This window comes from Somniosus microcephalus, chromosome 33, assembly GCF_052327205.1.
Source record: "Somniosus microcephalus isolate GS21.2 chromosome 33, FLI_Smic_1.0, whole genome shotgun sequence".
NCBI lineage: Eukaryota > Metazoa > Chordata > Chondrichthyes > Squaliformes > Somniosidae > Somniosus > Somniosus microcephalus.
Window position 1 is genome coordinate 32,989,848 of NC_141019.1, and position 18,212 is coordinate 33,008,059.

Genomic DNA, 18,212 nt, shown 5'->3' on the forward strand with positions numbered 1-18,212 from the left:
ATTTACGGCACAGAAGGAGGCCATTCGGCCCATTGTGTCTGTGCCGGTCGAAAAAAAGAGCCATCCAGCCTAATCCCACTTTCCAGCTCTTGGTCCGTAGCCCTGTAGGTTACGGCACTTCAAGTGCATATCCAAGTACTTTTTAAATGTGACGAGGGTCTCTGCTTCTACCACCCTTTCAGGCAGTGAGTTCCAGACCCCCACCACCCTCTGGGTGAAAAACATTCTCCTCAACTCCCCTCTAATCTTTCTATCAATTACTTTAAATCTGTGTCCCCTGGTTATTGACCTGTCTGCTAAGGGAAATAGGTCCTTCCTATCCACTTTATCTAGGCCTCTCATAGTTTAATACACCTCAATTAAATCCCCCCTCAGCCTCCTCTGTTCCAAAGAAAACAACCCCAGTCTACCCAATCTTTCCTCATAGCTAAAATTCCCCAGCCCAGGCAACATCCTCGCAAATACAGAGGCACGACAAGAAACGGAAAGAGGAGAGAACTATATAACAGAGTTTGGAGAGTGAGAATACAGAGAAAATCCAAAGCAAAGGGGAAAGCAGTTAAGTGAAATGCTATTTAAGAAAGGAGGGAGAGAGAAAACAGGGAACGACAGACCAGTTAGCCTGACATCAGTAGTAGGGAAAATGCTAGAATCTATTACAGGAAACTCTTTGGTATCCGGCACCGACGTGTTGCCGGTTGATCAAAAATTCTGGATGACGGAGAGGGTTCTCTACCGAGGCTATTTTTAACAAAGAAAAATAAAAAAATCAAGAAATGTGCAGTATGCAGTAATTGGGTACTCACCTACAGAATGTTGTGTTAAATGGATGGTGGAAGATGCTTGATTAAGTACAGTACTGCCAGTTGAGGGTAATGCAATGCAATGACTACCAGCAGCGCGGGAGACACACAGTACCCCTGTAAAATGGCGGATCAGAAGAGACTACCGGCAGCGCGAGAGAATCAGGCTCCTGTTATTGAGGTGTTCGGACTTCCGACAGCGCCAAGAAGCCAAGTAGTGGCAGTTTGGAGAACTACCCCCACTGACTAACTCGGCCACATTTCCGGTTATTGAGGTGTTGTTTTCAGAGTATGAATTTTGCCGGTTAATAGAGAATTCCGGATATTTAGGTGCCGTTTAAACGAGTTTCCTGTATTAAGGATGTGGTAACAGGGCACTTAGAAAATAATAATAGGATTGGGCCAAGTCAACACGGATTTATGAAAGGGAAATTGTGTTTGGCAAATCTGTTGGAGTTTTTTGAGGTTGTAACTAGCAGAATAGATAAGGGGGAACCAGTGGATGTGGTGTATTTGGATTTTCAGAAGGCATTCGATAAGGTGCCACACAAGAGGTTATTAAACAAAATTAGGGCTCATGGGATTGGCAGTAATATACTAGCATGGATTGAGGATTGGTTAACGGACAGAAAACAGAGAGTAGGAATAAACGGGTCATTTTCGGGTTGGCAGGCTGTAACTAGTGGGGTACCGCAAGGATCAGTGCTTGGGCCTCAGCTATTCACAATCTACATCATCAATAATTTGCTGATGATACAAAGCTGGGTGGGAATGTAAGTTGTGAGGAGGATGCAAGGAGGCTTCAAGGGGATATGGACAGGCTAAGTGAGTGGACAAGAACATGGCCTATATTCTCTAGAGTTTAGAAGAATGAGAGGTGATCGCATTGAAACATACAAGATTCTGAGGGGGATTGACAGGGTAGATGCTGAGAGGTTGTTTCCCCCCTGGCTGCAGAGTCTAGAACCAGGGGTCACAGTCTCAGGATAAGGGGTCGGCCATTTAGGACTGAGATGAGGAGGAATTATATCACTCAGAGGGTGGTGAATCTTTGGAATTCTCTCCCCCAGAGGACTGTGGAGGCTCAGTCGTCGAGTATATTCAAGATAGAGATCAATAGATTTTGTAATATTAAGGGAATCAAGGGATATGGGGGTAGTGCAGGAAAGTGGAGTTGAGGTCGATGATCAGCCATGATCTCAATGAATGGCGGAGCAGGCTCGAGGGGCCGAATGGCCGATGTAGTGTCCGTGTGTAGATAAAGACACTGAAGACAGGAGTTGGTTCATAGGTATTTACTAAGCAAGTCTGGGGGGGGGGGGCGGTTCTAAAGGATACACACAATACACAGGCTTATATAGCCCAAGTGGCAATTACCGGCATTACGCACACCTGGGGCTCTTAAAGGCACATACACCACAATTCCTCCCCTTCTAGCTAACTAGTACATCATATTTTAAGTAATTATTAATTACATGTTGTATGCAAAATAATATACATTGCTGTATTAATTAATTGTAAGTTAGTCTCTCAGGAGGCTTCCTGACTCGGTCCGGATAACGCCTCGGGGGTGTAGTAGTTTCTGGTGGTGTAGTAGGTTCTTCTGGCAAGGCTGATTCGGCTTGAAGGCCAGTGTCGGGTTCCAGTATCACCGGATCGGAGGTAGATATGGGTATCTCTACTTCATCGTTAGATGTAATAGCGTGGTGGTGTAGGTTGTCCCTTTTCGGATGACTTGATGATTTGGTCAGCATGGCGCCTTATTATGCTTTCTCCGATGTCCACGGTATACATCAGTGGTCCTAGTCGTGTGCAGATAGTTCCAGGCTGCCATTTCTCGGTACGGTAGTCCCGGGCCAAAACCGGTTGGCCTATCTGGAAGGCTCTAGTTGGCCTTTCATTCATGTCCTGAAACTGCCGGTTCTCCACGTCCCTTCGGATGTTGGGCTTGACCAAATCCAGCCGGCATCTTAGGTTTCTATTGTAGAACATCATGGCGGGAGTTTGGTTTGTAACCATATGTGTTGCATTCCTATATGCAAATAAGAAGTTATCCACCTTGTGCTGAAGTTTTATGTCTTCATTACCCATGGCCTTTATGGCCTTCTTAAAGGTCTGGACAAACCTTTCAGCCAATCCACTGGTGGCGGGATGGTATGGGGCGGACGTGTAGTGCATTACCCCATTGTTCTTTAAGAACTTTCTGAATTCTTCGGACACAAATTGCGGTCCATTATCAGAACAGATCTGTTCCGGCAGCCCATTCCTGGCAAATATGGTCCTTAATACTGTGATGGATTTTTCCGTGGTGGAGGACATCTTTATTACCTCCGGCCACTTGGAGTGTGCATCAACTGCGATTAAGAACATTGAGTCCATAAATGGACCAGCAAAGTCAATGTGCACCCTTTGCCAGGGAGATGAGGGCCACTCCCATGGATGTAGAGGGGCCTGTGGCGGAGCATTTTGGACCTTCTGGCATCCTAGGCAGCTCTTGGTCATTTCTTCGATGTCTCCATCGATACCTGGCCACCATACAAACGCCCTAGCTAGGTTCTTCATTTTCACTCCACCCAGATGCCCCTCGTGAAGCTCCTTTAGCACTTTATCCTGGAGTTTGGGTGGAATCACCACTCTGGATCCACACATCAAGGTTCCTCGGCACACTGACAGCTGTTCTCTTCTTTGCGAGAATGCTGGCAACAGTGGTTCGCCATGTGCTGGCCATCCCTTCATTGTTAAATCGTAGACCCGAGAGAGAGTAGGGTCATTTCTGGTCTCCCTTTCAATGGCAGAATTTGTCACCGGTAGACATTCCACTATGGTAGAGTGGAATATCTCTACTGGGTCTACTGTAGGTGCCTCTTCTATCGTTGGCAACGGCAGGCACGATAAACCGTCAGCATTCCCATGCTGTTTTGGCCCTTTGTATTCAATGTTGTATTGGTGTGCCCCTAGAAAAAGGGACCACCTCTGTAGTCTTTGTGCCGTCATAATGGGGACACCTTTCTTAGGGTTGAATATGGAGATGAGGGGTTGATGGTCAGTCAGCAAGGTAATTTTTTGTCCGTGTAGGTAATGGTTGAATTTCTTCACTCCCCATACCAGGCTGAGTGCTTCCCTGTCTATCTGGGAATAGTTACGCTCAGCTGAGTTCAATGAGCGTGACGCAAAAGCTATCGGCCGTTCCGAGCCATCAGGGAATCTATGGGACAATACCGCTCCTATGCCGTAAGGGGATGCATCGCACGCCAGTCTGATTGGTAGTGATGGGTTGTAATGAGCCAAAACTTTCTCGGATGTGATTAAGTCTTTACATTTATGGAAGGCACGTTTACAGTCTTCGTTCCATTTCCAAATCACTCCTGTGTGTAGAAGATCATTAAGAGGGTGTAGAATAGTTGATAAGTTCGGTAAAAATTTATGATAGTAATTTATTAATCCCAGGAATGACCTCAATTGTGAAACATTTTCAGGTGCTGGGGCTTTTAGAACTGCTTCAATTTTTTCAGGTGACTTATGCAACCCTTCCTTATTAATTATGTGGCCACAATATGATATCTGATTTTGGAAAAATTCGCACTTGGGGCGATTTGCTCGTAGGCCCCGTTCTTTCAGCCTAGTGAGCACCTGCTCCAAATTGGCAAGGTGCTCGTTGTCGTTTTCTCCTGTTATAAGGATGTCGTCTAGGTAACACTGAGTCCCCGGAATCCCTTGCAGGACTTGCTCCATAGCTCTTTGCCAGATAGCTGGAGCTGATGCTACTCCAAAAACCAGTCGATTGTATTGGTACAGGCCTTTGTGTGTGTTTATTGTGAGATACTTTTTAGAGGTCTCCTCAACCTCCATCTGTAGATATGCCTGTGCCAAGTCAATTTTTGTGAAACGTTTTCCTCCGGATAGTGAGGCGAAAATATCTTCTATCCTCGGAAGAGGATACTGTACCGTGTGAAGGACCGGGTTTACAGTCACCTTGAAGTCCCCACAGATGCGAATTTTTCTCTGTTCCTCAGAGTTATTTTTCAATGCTTTTTTCATGACTGGAACGATGGGTGTTGCCCATTCGCTCCAATCTATTTTGGATAATACGCCTGCCTTTTCCAAATTCTCCAGCTCTGCCTCGACTGCCGGACGTATTGCGTATGGCACTGGTCTTGCCTTAAAAAATTTTGGAATTGCTGCATCTTCCACTTTTATTGAGGCGGTGATGCCTTTCAAGGTTCCTAGTTTCTCTTGAAACACTTCTTTGGCGTTGGCCAAGATGGCTTTTAATCGTTCAGGTATGATGTCATCATTGTTTTTTTCCTTACTGGTCACCGTCAGTGCCTGAATGGAGTGCCAGTCTAAACGTATCTTCCTTATCCATTCACGTCCCAACAACGGTGGACCACCATCTTGTAGAATGTATAAATACAACTTTTGTATTTCTTTGCCGTTGTATACCACAGGCACCTTTATTTTTCCTTTGGGGTATACTTTCTGCCCCGTATATGTTTTTAAGATAATGGATGTGTCTTTTAGAGGTATATGCGAAAATAGCCTCTCGTAATCTCGTCGATTTATTACGGTTAGAGCTGATCCTGTATCTAGCTCCATTTTAACTGGGGACCCTGCTATTATGAGGGTAACCCAAATGGTCTGGTAATCTTCATTGGCAATTACATTATGTAATTTGAGAGAGCTTAGTCTCTTGTTCCCGGAGTCGCTATCGCTCTTCTGGTCTTTGGAGCTACTGTCCGTCATCATTTGTACCTTTCTGTGCTTTTCCTTATTGATTCTTTTCCCATTAGTGGATTTTTTTATTTTCAGATCGGCATACACGTGGAATGTGTCCCATCTTTCCGCATCGCCTGCATGCTTTTTCTTTGAACCAGCAATCCCTCTGGTCATGGTTGGATCTGCCGCAGCGATAACATCTCTCGAAACCCCGTGTCATTTCATGGGTGCCGAAGTCCTGTGGCCTTTGCTGTATCTTTGCCGCTCCTATTGCACTGAAAGCCTTGTCCAGTGTTAAATCTTTTCCAGAAGATACCTTTTTTTGTGTTTCTACACTTAGGGGATCGCAGATGAATTTGTCTTGCAGAGAATCTGCCAGTCCTGCCTCGAATTGGCAGTGTAGGGTATCAACAATCTCCTCAAAATTCTTGTCCATCGGTTCGGCTGGAGTGATTAAGTTGCGTAACAGCTTGTATGTTTCTGCGCCCATTAGATCCAGAAGCACTGAAGCTTTTTTTTTTTTTTTAAATCTTCTATTCCATTTGCGGTGCAAAACACCTCCACTCTTTCTACATATGTGGTCCAATCCTCTATCTTGTTATCAAAAACATCAATATTGCCAAAGTTAGGCTCTGTTTCGTTATCAAAAGCATCAATATTGCCAGACTTAGGCATTTCAAAAAAGATATGGCGCTTCCAGCGCTTTTTTTTCCCCCTCTCTGTAGCAACGATATGGCGCTTCCCCGCCGCTGCTACCGATAACAACGCTGTTTTACTGTGGTTTCCGTTTATTCACTGTTGGAGACTCGTTCCCGACGGAGGTCTAACCGCTGACCTGCTTGCCGCGCCGGCCGTCTCCCGAGTGCACCCTCCCAGTCCGTTATTGCTTGCCTCCGATTTCGCTGCCTGTCTCAGCTGTAGAGCCCGACGCTGGAGCCCCAGCCTGACGCCCAGGAAGGATTAGCGCAGTACCTGCCACCAGCTTGGCCAGCTGGTGAAACCACAGTTTCTATTACTTCCTTGAGTCTTCTGGACGCTGGAGGAATCGATGTCCTTGAGGTGCTGCCGAATTGCAGGTAAGTCCGTTTCCACTTCGTCGCCACTGTAGTGTCCGTGTGTAGATAAAGACACTGAAGACAGGAGTTGGTTCATAGGTATTTACTAAGCAAGTCTGGGTGGGGTTCTAAAGGATATACACAATACACAGGCTTATATAGCCCAAGTGGCAATTACCAGCATTACGCACACCTGGGGCTCTTAAAGGCACATACACCACAATTGCTCTTAAAGGCCACAGCCGACTCCTGCTCCTATTTCTTATGTTTTTATAATCTTTCTTGTGTGTTCTCCAGTTCGCCTCCCCCGCACCACACTTGGCTTCTGCCCAAGGCAACACGAGAGATCTGGAACACATGAACAACTTGCAGGAGAAACCCACAATCTAATGAGACAGCATAGATCCCCGGAGCTCCAGAGCAGCGCACCACCAGTCCCTCCCCCACCCCTTCCAGATTCTTCTTTAAAGCAAAGGTGACAGGTACAGTGCAGTGTCCCACCTCCCATCGAACAGATTTACAGGCTGCTGTACAGCCTGGACTGGCTCTTACCTGAATCCGGGTCCAAATCTCTTTCCATCCAGGTAACTGAGCATTCTGAAAGCAAAAGTTCCTCTGTGCTGTGTAACAATGGGTTTTGTCTTCCTTAATGTAGGCCATTTCCTCATTTTCTCCTGTTAATAAATGTTACAACAACAAAAATAAAAATGAGCAAACAAACACTCACCTACTGAGCATCCCGATGGCTGTTTCTGTACAACATTCCTGCAGTTCTCGATGTTCAGGGCACTGGGGCACCTGTGGTGGCTTCCAAGCCGCTCTTACTGAGATGTTCCACAAGGGGGAGGAAAGGTGAGACAGCACAGATGCCAATCTCAGCCCGGTCACAAACAGGGAGAGTCCATTCCATTTCAAAGTGTGCCTACTAGCATCTCAATACACAGAGCAGTACATCAGCACCATCGAGACAGAGATCAGCAGGTTGCCCAACTTAAAAACCAATGCCAGCACAGGTGAGCAAACACAAAGATGGGATTCAAGGGGAAACCACTTTTTGCACAGAACTGCAATATCTTAACACATTCTCAATAAAAAACCCTCGTCTTAGGGGCTTAGTTCTGCTTTTGAATCCTAGCAGGTTAGCGGGGAAAAGTTATCAGAAAGAAAACAAAAGCTGACAAAATGCACAGAACCTGCTCTTCCAAAGTCATTGCAGCAGTTTGCAAACAAAGAATCGCCCTCTCGCTGAAAGTGGGCAGGCAGCCCGCTTCCTGGCCCCACTGATGCTTTACTGAATCAAAGCCGAGGAAGTGCATCAGTGGCCTGGAATGCTACGACCCCAATCTTCCCTCCCCGTGGGTGGGAAGCAGCCATTTACTGCTTCCCTACAGCAGTGGCAGCTCAACAAATGGGGAGGCAACAAACTAGCAGCCCACCATTTCATGACAATGCACACAGGTGCTTGCAATGCAGTGCAGGGGAGGAGGGGAGGGGAGGGGGGGGGGGGGGGGGGGGGGGAAAGAATCGGTAGTCATTTCACGGCGAAACATTGCAAATGCATTCAAAGAAAACATGTTTACAATGCCGGTAGACAAAGGGAGCAGTTTTTCCCCTCTGTGGCTTTATTTTGAGGTTAGACTCCTTATAGAGCCTCTCTGCACAGCAACACCGCCAGAGCTCTTTAACAAGAGAAAGAGAACACCATCAAGGAGACGGAACAGATTGGGGGAAGGAGGCACAGGGGAAAATACATCAATGTACAATCAGAACTTTTGTGTCCTTGAAGGCGGTGAAAGCGGTTCAAGGGAGAATTCCAGAGAACAGCAACTGCAAGGTGAGTCTCCAATGGTGGAGCAGGAGACAAGCAGTAATCCAGGGTCAGGGGGAGCGAGGGGGGGTGATCAGTAATCCAGGGTCAGGGGGAGCGAGGGGGGGGTGATCAGTAATCCAGGGTCACGGGGAGCGAGGGGGGGGTGATCAGTAATCCAGGGTCACGGGGAGCGAGGGGGGGGTGATCAGTAATCCAGGGTCAGGGGGAGCGAGGGGGGGGGTGATCAGTAATCCAGGGTCAGGGGGAGCGAGGGGGGGGTGATCAGTAATCCAGGGTCACGGGGAGCGAGGGGGGGATGATCAGTAATCCAGGGTCAGGGGGAGCGAGGGGGGGGTGATCAGTAATCCAGGGTCAGGGGGAGCGAGGGGGGGGGGTGATCAGTAATCCAGGGTCAGGGGGAGCGAGGGGGGGGTGATCAGTAATCCAGGATCAGGGGGAGCGAGGGGGGGTGATCAGTAATCCAGGGTCAGGGGGAGCGGGGGGGGTGATCAGTAATCCAGGGTCAGGGGGAGCGAGGGGGGGTGATCAGTAATCCAGGGTCAGGGGGAGCGAGGGGGGGTGATCAGTAATCCAGGGTCACGGGGAGCGAGGGGGGGGGGGTGATCAGTAATCCAGGGTCAGGGGGAGCGAGGGGGGGTGATCAGTAATCCAGGGTCAGGGGGAGCGGGGGGGGGTGATCAGTAATCCAGGGTCACGGGGAGCGAGGGGGGGGGGTGATCAGTAATCCAGGGTCAGGGGGAGCGAGGGGGGGTGATCAGTAATCCAGGGTCAGGGGGAGCGAGGGGGGGTGATCAGTAATCCAGGGTCAGGGGGAGCGAGGGGGGGTGATCAGTAATCCAGGGTCACGGGGAGCGAGGGGGGGGTGATCAGTAATCCAGGGTCAGGGGGAGCGAGGGGGGGGTGATCAGTAATCCAGGGTCAGGGGGAGCGAGGGGGGGTGATCAGTAATCCAGGGTCAGGGGGAGCGAGGGGGGGTGATCAGTAATCCAGGGTCAAGGGGAGCGAGGGGGGGGTGATCAGTAATCCAGGGTCACGGGGAGCGAGGGGGGGTGATCAGTAATCCAGGGTCACGGGGAGCGAGGGGGGGGTGATCAGTAATCCAGGGTCAGGGGGAGCGAGGGGGGGTGATCAGTAATCCAGGGTCACGGGGAGCGAGGGGGGGGTGATCAGTAATCCAGGGTCAGGGGGAGCGAGGGGGGGTGATCAGTAATCCAGGGTCACGGGGAGCGAGGGGGGGTGATCAGTAATCCAGGGTCAGGGGGAGCGAGGGGGGGGGGTGATCAGTAATCCAGGGTCAGGGGGAGCGAGGGGGGGGTGATCAGTAATCCAGGGTCAAGGGGAGCGAGGGGGGGGTGATCAGTAATCCAGGGTCAGGGGGAGCGAGGGGGGGTGATCAGTAATCCAGGGTCAGGGGGAGCGAGGGGGGGTGATCAGTAATCCAGGGTCAGGGGGAGCGAGGGGGGGGGTGATCAGTAATCCAGGGTCAGGGGGAGCGAGGGGGGGGGTGATCAGTAATCCAGGGTCAGGGGGAGCGAGGGGGGGTGATCAGTAATCCAGGGTCAGGGGGAGCGAGGGGGGGGGTGATCAGTAATCCAGGGTCAGGGGGAGCGAGGGGGGGGGTGATCAGTAATCCAGGGTCAGGGGGAGCGAGGGGGGGGGGTGATCAGTAATCCAGGGTCACGGGGAGCGAGGGGGGGTGATCAGTAATCCAGGGTCACGGGGAGCGAGGGGGGGTGATCAGTAATCCAGGGTCAGGGGGAGCGAGGGGGGGGGGTGATCAGTAATCCAGGGTCAAGGGGAGCGAGGGGGGGGGGTGATCAGTAATCCAGGGTCAGGGGGAGCGAGGAGGGGGTGATCAGTAATCCAGGGTCAAGGGGAGCGAGGGGGGGTGATCAGTAATCCAGGGTCACGGGGAGCGAGGGGGGGTGATCAGTAATCCAGGGTCAGGGGGAGCGAGGGGGGGTGATCAGTAATCCAGGGTCAGGGGGAGCGAGGGGGGGGTGATCAGTAATCCAGGGTCAGGGGGAGCGAGGGGGGGGTGATCAGTAATCCAGGGTCAGGGGGAGCGAGGGGGGGTGATCAGTAATCCAGGGTCAAGGGGAGCGAGGGGGGGTGATCAGTAATCCAGGGTCACGGGGAGCGAGGGGGGGGGGTGATCAGTAATCCAGGGTCAGGGGGAGCGAGGGGGGGTGATCAGTAATCCAGGGTCAGGGGGAGCGAGGGGGGGGGTGATCAGTAATCCAGGGTCAGGGGGAGCGAGGGGGGGTGATCAGTAATCCAGGGTCAGGGGGAGCGAGGGGGGGTGATCAGTAATCCAGGGTCAGGGGGAGCGAGGGGGGGGGGTGATCAGTAATCCAGGGTCACGGGGAGCGAGGGGGGGGTGATCAGTAATCCAGGGTCACGGGGAGCGAGGGGGGGTGATCAGTAATCCAGGGTCAGGGGGAGCGAGGGGGGGTGATCAGTAATCCAGGGTCACGGGGAGCGAGGGGGGGGGGTGATCAGTAATCCAGGGTCAGGGGGAGCGAGGGGGGGGTGATCAGTAATCCAGGGTCAGGGGGAGCGAGGGGGGGGTGATCAGTAATCCAGGGTCAGGGGGAGCGAGGAGGGGGTGATCAGTAATCCAGGGTCAGGGGAGCGAGGGGGGGTGATCAGTAATCCAGGGTCAGGGGGAGCGAGGGGGGGTGATCAGTAATCCAGGGTCAAGGGGAGCGAGGGGGGGGGGTGATCAGTAATCCAGGGTCAGGGGGAGCGAGGGGGGGGGTGATCAGTAATCCAGGGTCAGGGGGAGCGAGGGGGGGTGATCAGTAATCCAGGGTCACGGGGAGCGAGGGGGGGTGATCAGTAATCCAGGGTCAGGGGGAGCGAGGGGGGGTGATCAGTAATCCAGGGTCAGGGGGAGCGAGGGGGGGGTGATCAGTAATCCAGGGTCAGGGGGAGCGAGGGGGGGTGATCAGTAATCCAGGGTCAGGGGGAGCGAGGGGCGATCAGTAATCCAGGGTCACGGGGAGCGAGGGGGGGGGGTGATCAGTAATCCAGGGTCAGGGGGAGCGAGGGGGGGGGTGATCAGTAATCCAGGGTCAGGGGGAGCGAGGGGGGGGTGATCAGTAATCCAGGGTCACGGGGAGCGAGGGGGGGGTGATCAGTAATCCAGGGTCAGGGGGAGCGAGGGGGGGTGATCAGTAATCCAGGGTCAGGGGGAGCGAGGGGGGGGGGTGATCAGTAATCCAGGGTCACGGGGAGCGAGGGGGGGGGGTGATCAGTAATCCAGGGTCACGGGGAGCGAGGGGGGGGGTGATCAGTAATCCAGGGTCACGGGGAGCGAGGGGGGGGGTGATCAGTAATCCAGGGTCAAGGGGAGCGAGGGGGGGGGGTGATCAGTAATCCAGGGTCAAGGGGAGCGAGGGGGGGTGATCAGTAATCCAGGGTCACGGGGAGCGAGGGGGGGGGGGTGATCAGTAATCCAGGGTCAAGGGGAGCGAGGGGGGGGGGTGATCAGTAATCCAGGGTCAAGGGGAGCGAGGGGGGGGGGTGATCAGTAATCCAGGATCAGGGGGAGCGAGGGGGGGATGATCAGTAATCCAGGGTCAGGGGGAGCGAGGGGGGGTGATCAGTAATCCAGGGTCACGGGGAGCGAGGGGGGGTGATCAGTAATCCAGGGTCAGGGGGAGCGAGGGGGGGGGGTGATCAGTAATCCAGGGTCAGGGGGAGCGAGGGGGGGGGTGATCAGTAATCCAGGGTCAGGGGGAGCGAGGGGGGGGGTGATCAGTAATCCAGGGTCAGGGGGAGCGAGGGGGGGTGATCAGTAATCCAGGGTCAAGGGGAGCGAGGAGGGGGGTGATCAGTAATCCAGGGTCACGGGGAGCGAGGGAGGGGGTGATCAGTAATCCAGGGTCACGGGGAGCGAGGGGGGGTGATCAGTAATCCAGGGTCAGGGGGAGCGAGGGGGGGTGATCAGTAATCCAGGGTCAGGGGGAGCGAGGGGGGGTGATCAGTAATCCAGGGTCAGGGGGAGCGAGGGGGGGGGGGGATGATCAGTAATCCAGGGTCAGGGGGAGCGAGGGGGGGTGATCAGTAATCCAGGGTCAGGGGGAGCGAGGGGGGGTGATCAGTAATCCAGGGTCAGGGGGAGCGAGGGGGGGTGATCAGTAATCCAGGGTCAGGGGGAGCGAGGGGCGATCAGTAATCCAGGGTCACGGGGAGCGAGGGGGGGGGGTGATCAGTAATCCAGGGTCACGGGGAGCGAGGGGGGGTGATCAGTAATCCAGGGTCACGGGGAGCGAGGGGGGGGGGTGATCAGTAATCCAGGGTCACGGGGAGCGAGGGGGGGTGATCAGTAATCCAGGGTCACGGGGAGCGAGGGGGGGTGATCAGTAATCCAGGGTCACGGGGAGCGAGGGGGGGTGATCAGTAATCCAGGGTCAGGGGGAGCGAGGAGGGGGTGATCAGTAATCCAGGGTCACGGGGAGCGAGGGGGGGTGATCAGTAATCCAGGGTCAGGGGGAGCGATCAGTAATCCAGGGTCAGGGGGAGCGAGGGGGGCGCGGCGGGAGGAAAATGAGCAGTAACCCAGAGTTGGGCAGCATCAGCAGACTCTACGCTTGTGGATGATGTCACTGAGCAATAACCTGTAGGCAGTAGAGGACCGAGGTTGGAGACGTGAGGCATGCCACAAGTGACTATTCGGGCACAGAAAGAAGCATTTAAGGATATGCAACAGCTCTGTTGGGACAGATGGGAATGGAACCAGGAAAGAGTAATGCTACAAAGCTGAGCCGTGAAGGACCATGGAGCAGTCAATAACGTCAAAGGTGGCAGAAAAGTTAAGGATGAACAAGCCATAACTGCAGTCACATGGGACATGGATAACTTAGATCAGGTGTTGCTCATGACCTGCGCCATTCCTTGCTAATAAGATAGCATCTTGCTCCCATACTTCCACCTCTGGTGTTTAGTGTGTGTAACCACCTGGGTGATTTCCCCACCCTATAGAGAAGTACCTGGGCTCTGTTCTACACCTCCCCACTGCAGCATGACTGGGTTGGCCAACCTGCAGAATATCAGAGACAAAAAATCAATGTTGCACTACCCCATGATGCCATCAGCTTGAGCACTTTGTATAATCGCACAGATCTAATCATCCTTTCTCAAAGTTATGCCTTTAATATGACAAAAAGCTTAAATCTTGGACAAGGATGCAGAAAACAGTTTGGAAGCTCATTAAAGAGAGAGTTGGGGTAAAATTACTGTCTTAAGGTACACAGAAAGAGTTCAGATTATTGTCACTGAAATCTATGACTCGAAACAAAAAGGGAGTTTTGAACTGATTAAATTACCCAAACTGAATTGTCAATTACCAAGGTGATTTGAATAAAGACTTGCAATCTACAGCACCTTACTATATCTCTCAAAATCCTGTCTCAGCATTTCACAAAATGAATTATATCCAAGTGAGTTACTTATGTAGGAAAATATGCCAGCCATTTTGCCACAACGATATCCCACAAACAGCAACAAGATGAATGACCAGTTAATCTGCTTCTGGTGGCTGAGGGAGGAATATTGACCAGGTCGCTGGGAGAATTCCCTGCTTTTCCTGAACCACGGGAGCAGGCAGATGTGGCCTCAATTTATCAGAAGGACAGCACCTCTGACAGTGCAGCTATCAGCTCGCACCACACCAGAGTGCCAGCTTGTATTATTGCCCTCAAACCCAGGAGTAGGACTTGAACCCACAACTTGTGGCTCAGTAAAAAGACTTGCATTTCTACAGCGTCTTTCACAACCTCAGGCTGTCCCAAAGCACTTTACAGTCAAGGAAGTACTTTTGAAGTGTAGTCACTGTTGTAATGTGGGAAACACAGCAACCATTTTGTGCACAGCAAGCTCCCACAAACAGCAACGTGATAATGAGATCATCTGTTTCAGTGATGTTGGTTGAGGGATAAATATTGACCAGGACACAGTAGGCAATTGTGCCACATATCCTGAGCCACACCCAAGTTTCCAGGTTTGATCCCTGATCTGTGTTGAGCTGGCACACTTTATGCATGATGGCAGCAGAGTTCCTGATCAGCAGGCAGTGACCCTTTGCTAGAAAGTGTGTGTGTATATGATTACAGACTTAGACCCATCCTCTTTCAGAGCATTCACAGTCAAACCACAAACAACACTGTCAGATCACAGTCAAATTACTATGTTCCTCAAAAAGACAGAAACAAACAACATAGAAACACAACCCAGTAAACTGTACAACACCAAAAAATCGTACAGATGGGCCAAAAACGACACGGAAAAATACCAGAAAACAATTAGCAATGCATCAACTCAAGCTCTCTTAGACACCTTTCTGGATAACATATACACTCACAATAAAGAAGGCGTAAACCGGGCAGTTAGTAAACTAAACAATATTTTTGATAATTTGGCAACAAATGCAAACTTGAAAGCTCGCAAGAACAAACCCAAAACAAAAAACTATGAAAAATGGTTTGACCGAGATTGCCATAACATGAGGAAAAAACTTAGAAAAATATCAAACCAAAAACACAGACATCCAGAAAACGAGGAACTACGCCTTACTTATTGTCAGACACTAACACAATACAGAAACACACTCAGAACCAAAAAAGAGCAATATATTAAGAATACACTCAGCTCCATGGAGGAATCCATAGATTCCAATTGTTTCTGGGAAAACTTGAAAACACTACACAAAAAACAACACGACGATTTGGCCATTCAAAATGGGGACACATGGGTAAACCACTTTGAAAAATTATACCAGAAAAACACACTAAGACCAGAGCAACACCAAATATGCAAAAAACTGGAAAAGCTAGAAATGGCCATAAAAGATAACCAAAACCCGCTGGACGCCATAATAACAGAAAAAGAACTTCTTGAAAAACTCAAGGACCTGCGACCAGGAAAAGCCTGCGGGACAGACGGCATACTAAACGAGATGATTAAACACACAGACGACAAAATGAAACTGGCTATCCTAAAACTCTTCAACTTGGTTCTGAGTGTCGGTTATTTCCCTGATATCTGGAACAAAGGACTCATAACGCCCATATACAAAAGTGGGGACAAAATCGACCCAAACAACTATCGAGGCATCTGTGTAAACAGTAACCTGGGGAAGGTATTCTGTAGCATCATAAACAAAAGACTTATAAACTTCCTTGAGGAGCACAATGTCTTGAGTAAAAGCCAAATTGGATTCCTGCCAAACTATAGAACATCCGATCATATCTTCACCCTACAGACCCTAATTGACAAACACGTTCACCATAACAAAAGCAAAATCTACGCATGCTTTGTAGATTTCCAGAAGGCTTTCGACTCCATCTGGCATGACGGTTTATTCCTGAAACTTATCGAAAGTGGGGTAGGAGGGAAAACATATGATGTAATTAAATCAATGTATACAAACAACAAATGTGCAGTTAAAATTGGAGACAAACAAACAAAATACTTCCCACAGGGGCGGGGGGTGACGCAGGGCTCGCCAATCTCACCGACACTCTTTAATATTTACATAAATGGATTGGCAAAACTACTTGAACAATCTACAGCACCCGGCCTCACCCTATATGAATCCAAGGTTAAATTCCTCCTCTATGCAGACGACCTGGTTCTGCTGTCACCTACTAAAGAGGGGCTACAGCAAAACCTGGACCTGCTGGAGTCGTACTGCCAGACTTGGGCCCTGACAATAAATCCCCAAAAAACCAAAGTCCTTGTGTTCCAGCAAAGATCCAAACATCAGGGACCCAAAATAAATTTCACAGTAGGAACAACCAAAATTGAACAAACCACTAACTACACATACTTGGGCTTAAAAATCAGTTCTACGGGAAACTTCAAACTGGCTGTGAATGAACTGAAAGAGAAAGCAAGAAGGGCTTTCTATGCCATCAAAAAATCAATCCAAATAGAAATCCCAATTAGCATTTGGCTCAAAATTTTCAAATCAGTAATTGAACCAATTGCACTCTATGGCAGTGAGGTATGGGGACCGCTAACTCAACAAGAATTTGCAAAATGGGACAAACACCCAATTGAGATCCTACATGCAGAATTCTGTAAAAGTATCCTCCGGACTCAAAGGAAAACAGTAAACAATGCATGCAGGGCGGAACTAGGCCAATATCCATTAATAATCACTATCCAAAAAAGAGCCACCAAATTTTAGAATCACCTACAAATGAGCAATCCCCAATGCTATCACTACGACGCCCTGAAATGCCAAGAGCTGACCATAAAGAAGAATACCCTCAGTCAACTAGTCCTGGGACTCAGTGAAGTAACTACTAACAATACTAACAATAACCAGCCCCAGGACAGTGACAGGGTAACACAAAGAATTCGACCCAACACAATCGTCGCTAAGCAAAAGGAAAAATATCTGACATATTGGGCAGAAACAACAAAAACCCAAAGCAAACTCAATTGCTACTTGGCCCTAAACAGACAATACAACATAGCTGATTACCTGACCATGGTAAAGGATAACAAACTGAGAAGAACCTTGACAAGGTACAGACTTAGCGAACATAGCCTAGCGATCGAAAAAGGCAGACACAGGCAGACCAGGCTGCCAAGAGAGGACAGGATATGCTCGCACTGCAGTCAGGGAGTGGTGGAGACAGAGATGCACTTCCTCACAGCTTGTGGAAAATATCAGGGCATCAGGGAGAATTTCTACCAAAAATTCTCACAAATATGCCTTGATTTCAGAAATCTGAATGACAACCAAAAACTCCCATTCCTACTGGGAGAGGAGAGAAGCTGTATAACACTGGCGGCACACTATGTTACAGCTTGCCATGAACAGAGGGACAACCAGTAAACTAAGAAAAGAATATATATAAACAATGCGAATGTATATTTATACACTCAGGGATATACCTGTTTATACACTGTATGAATAGAACTGCGTTTATGTGGTAAACCATAAATGTATTTTGATGCTTTGGCAACATAAGATGTAACTTATCATGCCAATAAAGCGATTTGAATTGTGAATTGTGAATTGTGTGTGGGGGTGGGTACAAGGTGCCAGGATACCCCCTAAAATGGCCAAAGAACTTGCCAACAGCCTCTCTGCCAGCAGCAGAATGGTCACTGTGGCCAAGATACCAGAGAGTGGCCAACACCCATGGATAGCAGCCAGAGACAGCAGCTGAGGAAAGGGCTAAGTCAAGGCCCGAGCACAGCGGCTATGCACCGTGAGTGGAACGAGCAGCCGCCGGCCTCGCCTCGCCTCCAAAAAAATCAAACGTTCCCCGCCACTCCAGAAGCTCCCCTTTCCGTACCTGGGGCCGCCGCACAAACCCGCCGGCCTAACAACAAACAAGCCGCCGAAACGAGCCACACGCGCCAGTCTTTCAGCCGCAAAACTCCGCGGCAATTCATCCCTCCCGCCATCAGCAACCCAGGCCTAACAAGCGTGAGGCGGCAGCCCAACTTCACCCCCGGCAACGGGTCCGGCGGATGATTGACAGGCTGCCCGCCAATCACCAACTCCCGCGGCTGATTGACAGGCTCGACCGCCAATCACCAACTCCCGCCCCTTCACAGGCTGACAGACCAATGTCGTATTAGCCAATAGGCGCGAGGAGGAGGCGGGACTTCCTGTTTTCAACGAAGTTTGAATCAGCCTGTCCTGGTGGGCGGGAACAGAGGAGTGAGTGACACCAACAACTGCGAGAAGTTATAATAATAATAATCAACTTTTATTGTCATTGTTAGTGCACAAGTGCAGTACAACGAAACGTAGGCTTGCGGCTCCCGAGAGTGTAC

The 18,212-nt window shown here is 50.4% G+C and overlaps 1 protein-coding gene across 2 annotated transcripts in view; it reads right to left on the bottom strand.

The window, feature by feature from the left end:
• Window positions 1–17,895, bottom strand: part of nemp1 (nuclear envelope integral membrane protein 1) — a 50,456-nt gene extending 32,561 nt beyond the window's left edge. Inside the window, exons 1-2 of one of the 2 annotated variants that reach the window (XM_085972963.1) lie at window positions 17,726–17,895; window positions 7,127–7,248 (exon numbers count right to left, since the gene is read on the bottom strand). In XM_085972963.1, coding sequence (XP_085829089.1) covers window positions 7,127–7,248; window positions 17,726–17,837 — 234 coding nt within the window. In that variant the 5' untranslated portion in view covers window positions 17,838–17,895. Of the gene's footprint in view, window positions 1–7,126; window positions 7,249–17,725 lie in introns of those variants that run through there. The other variant, XM_085972964.1, reaches the window with a different exon arrangement.
• Between the last annotated feature and the right edge of the window lie 317 nt (window positions 17,896–18,212).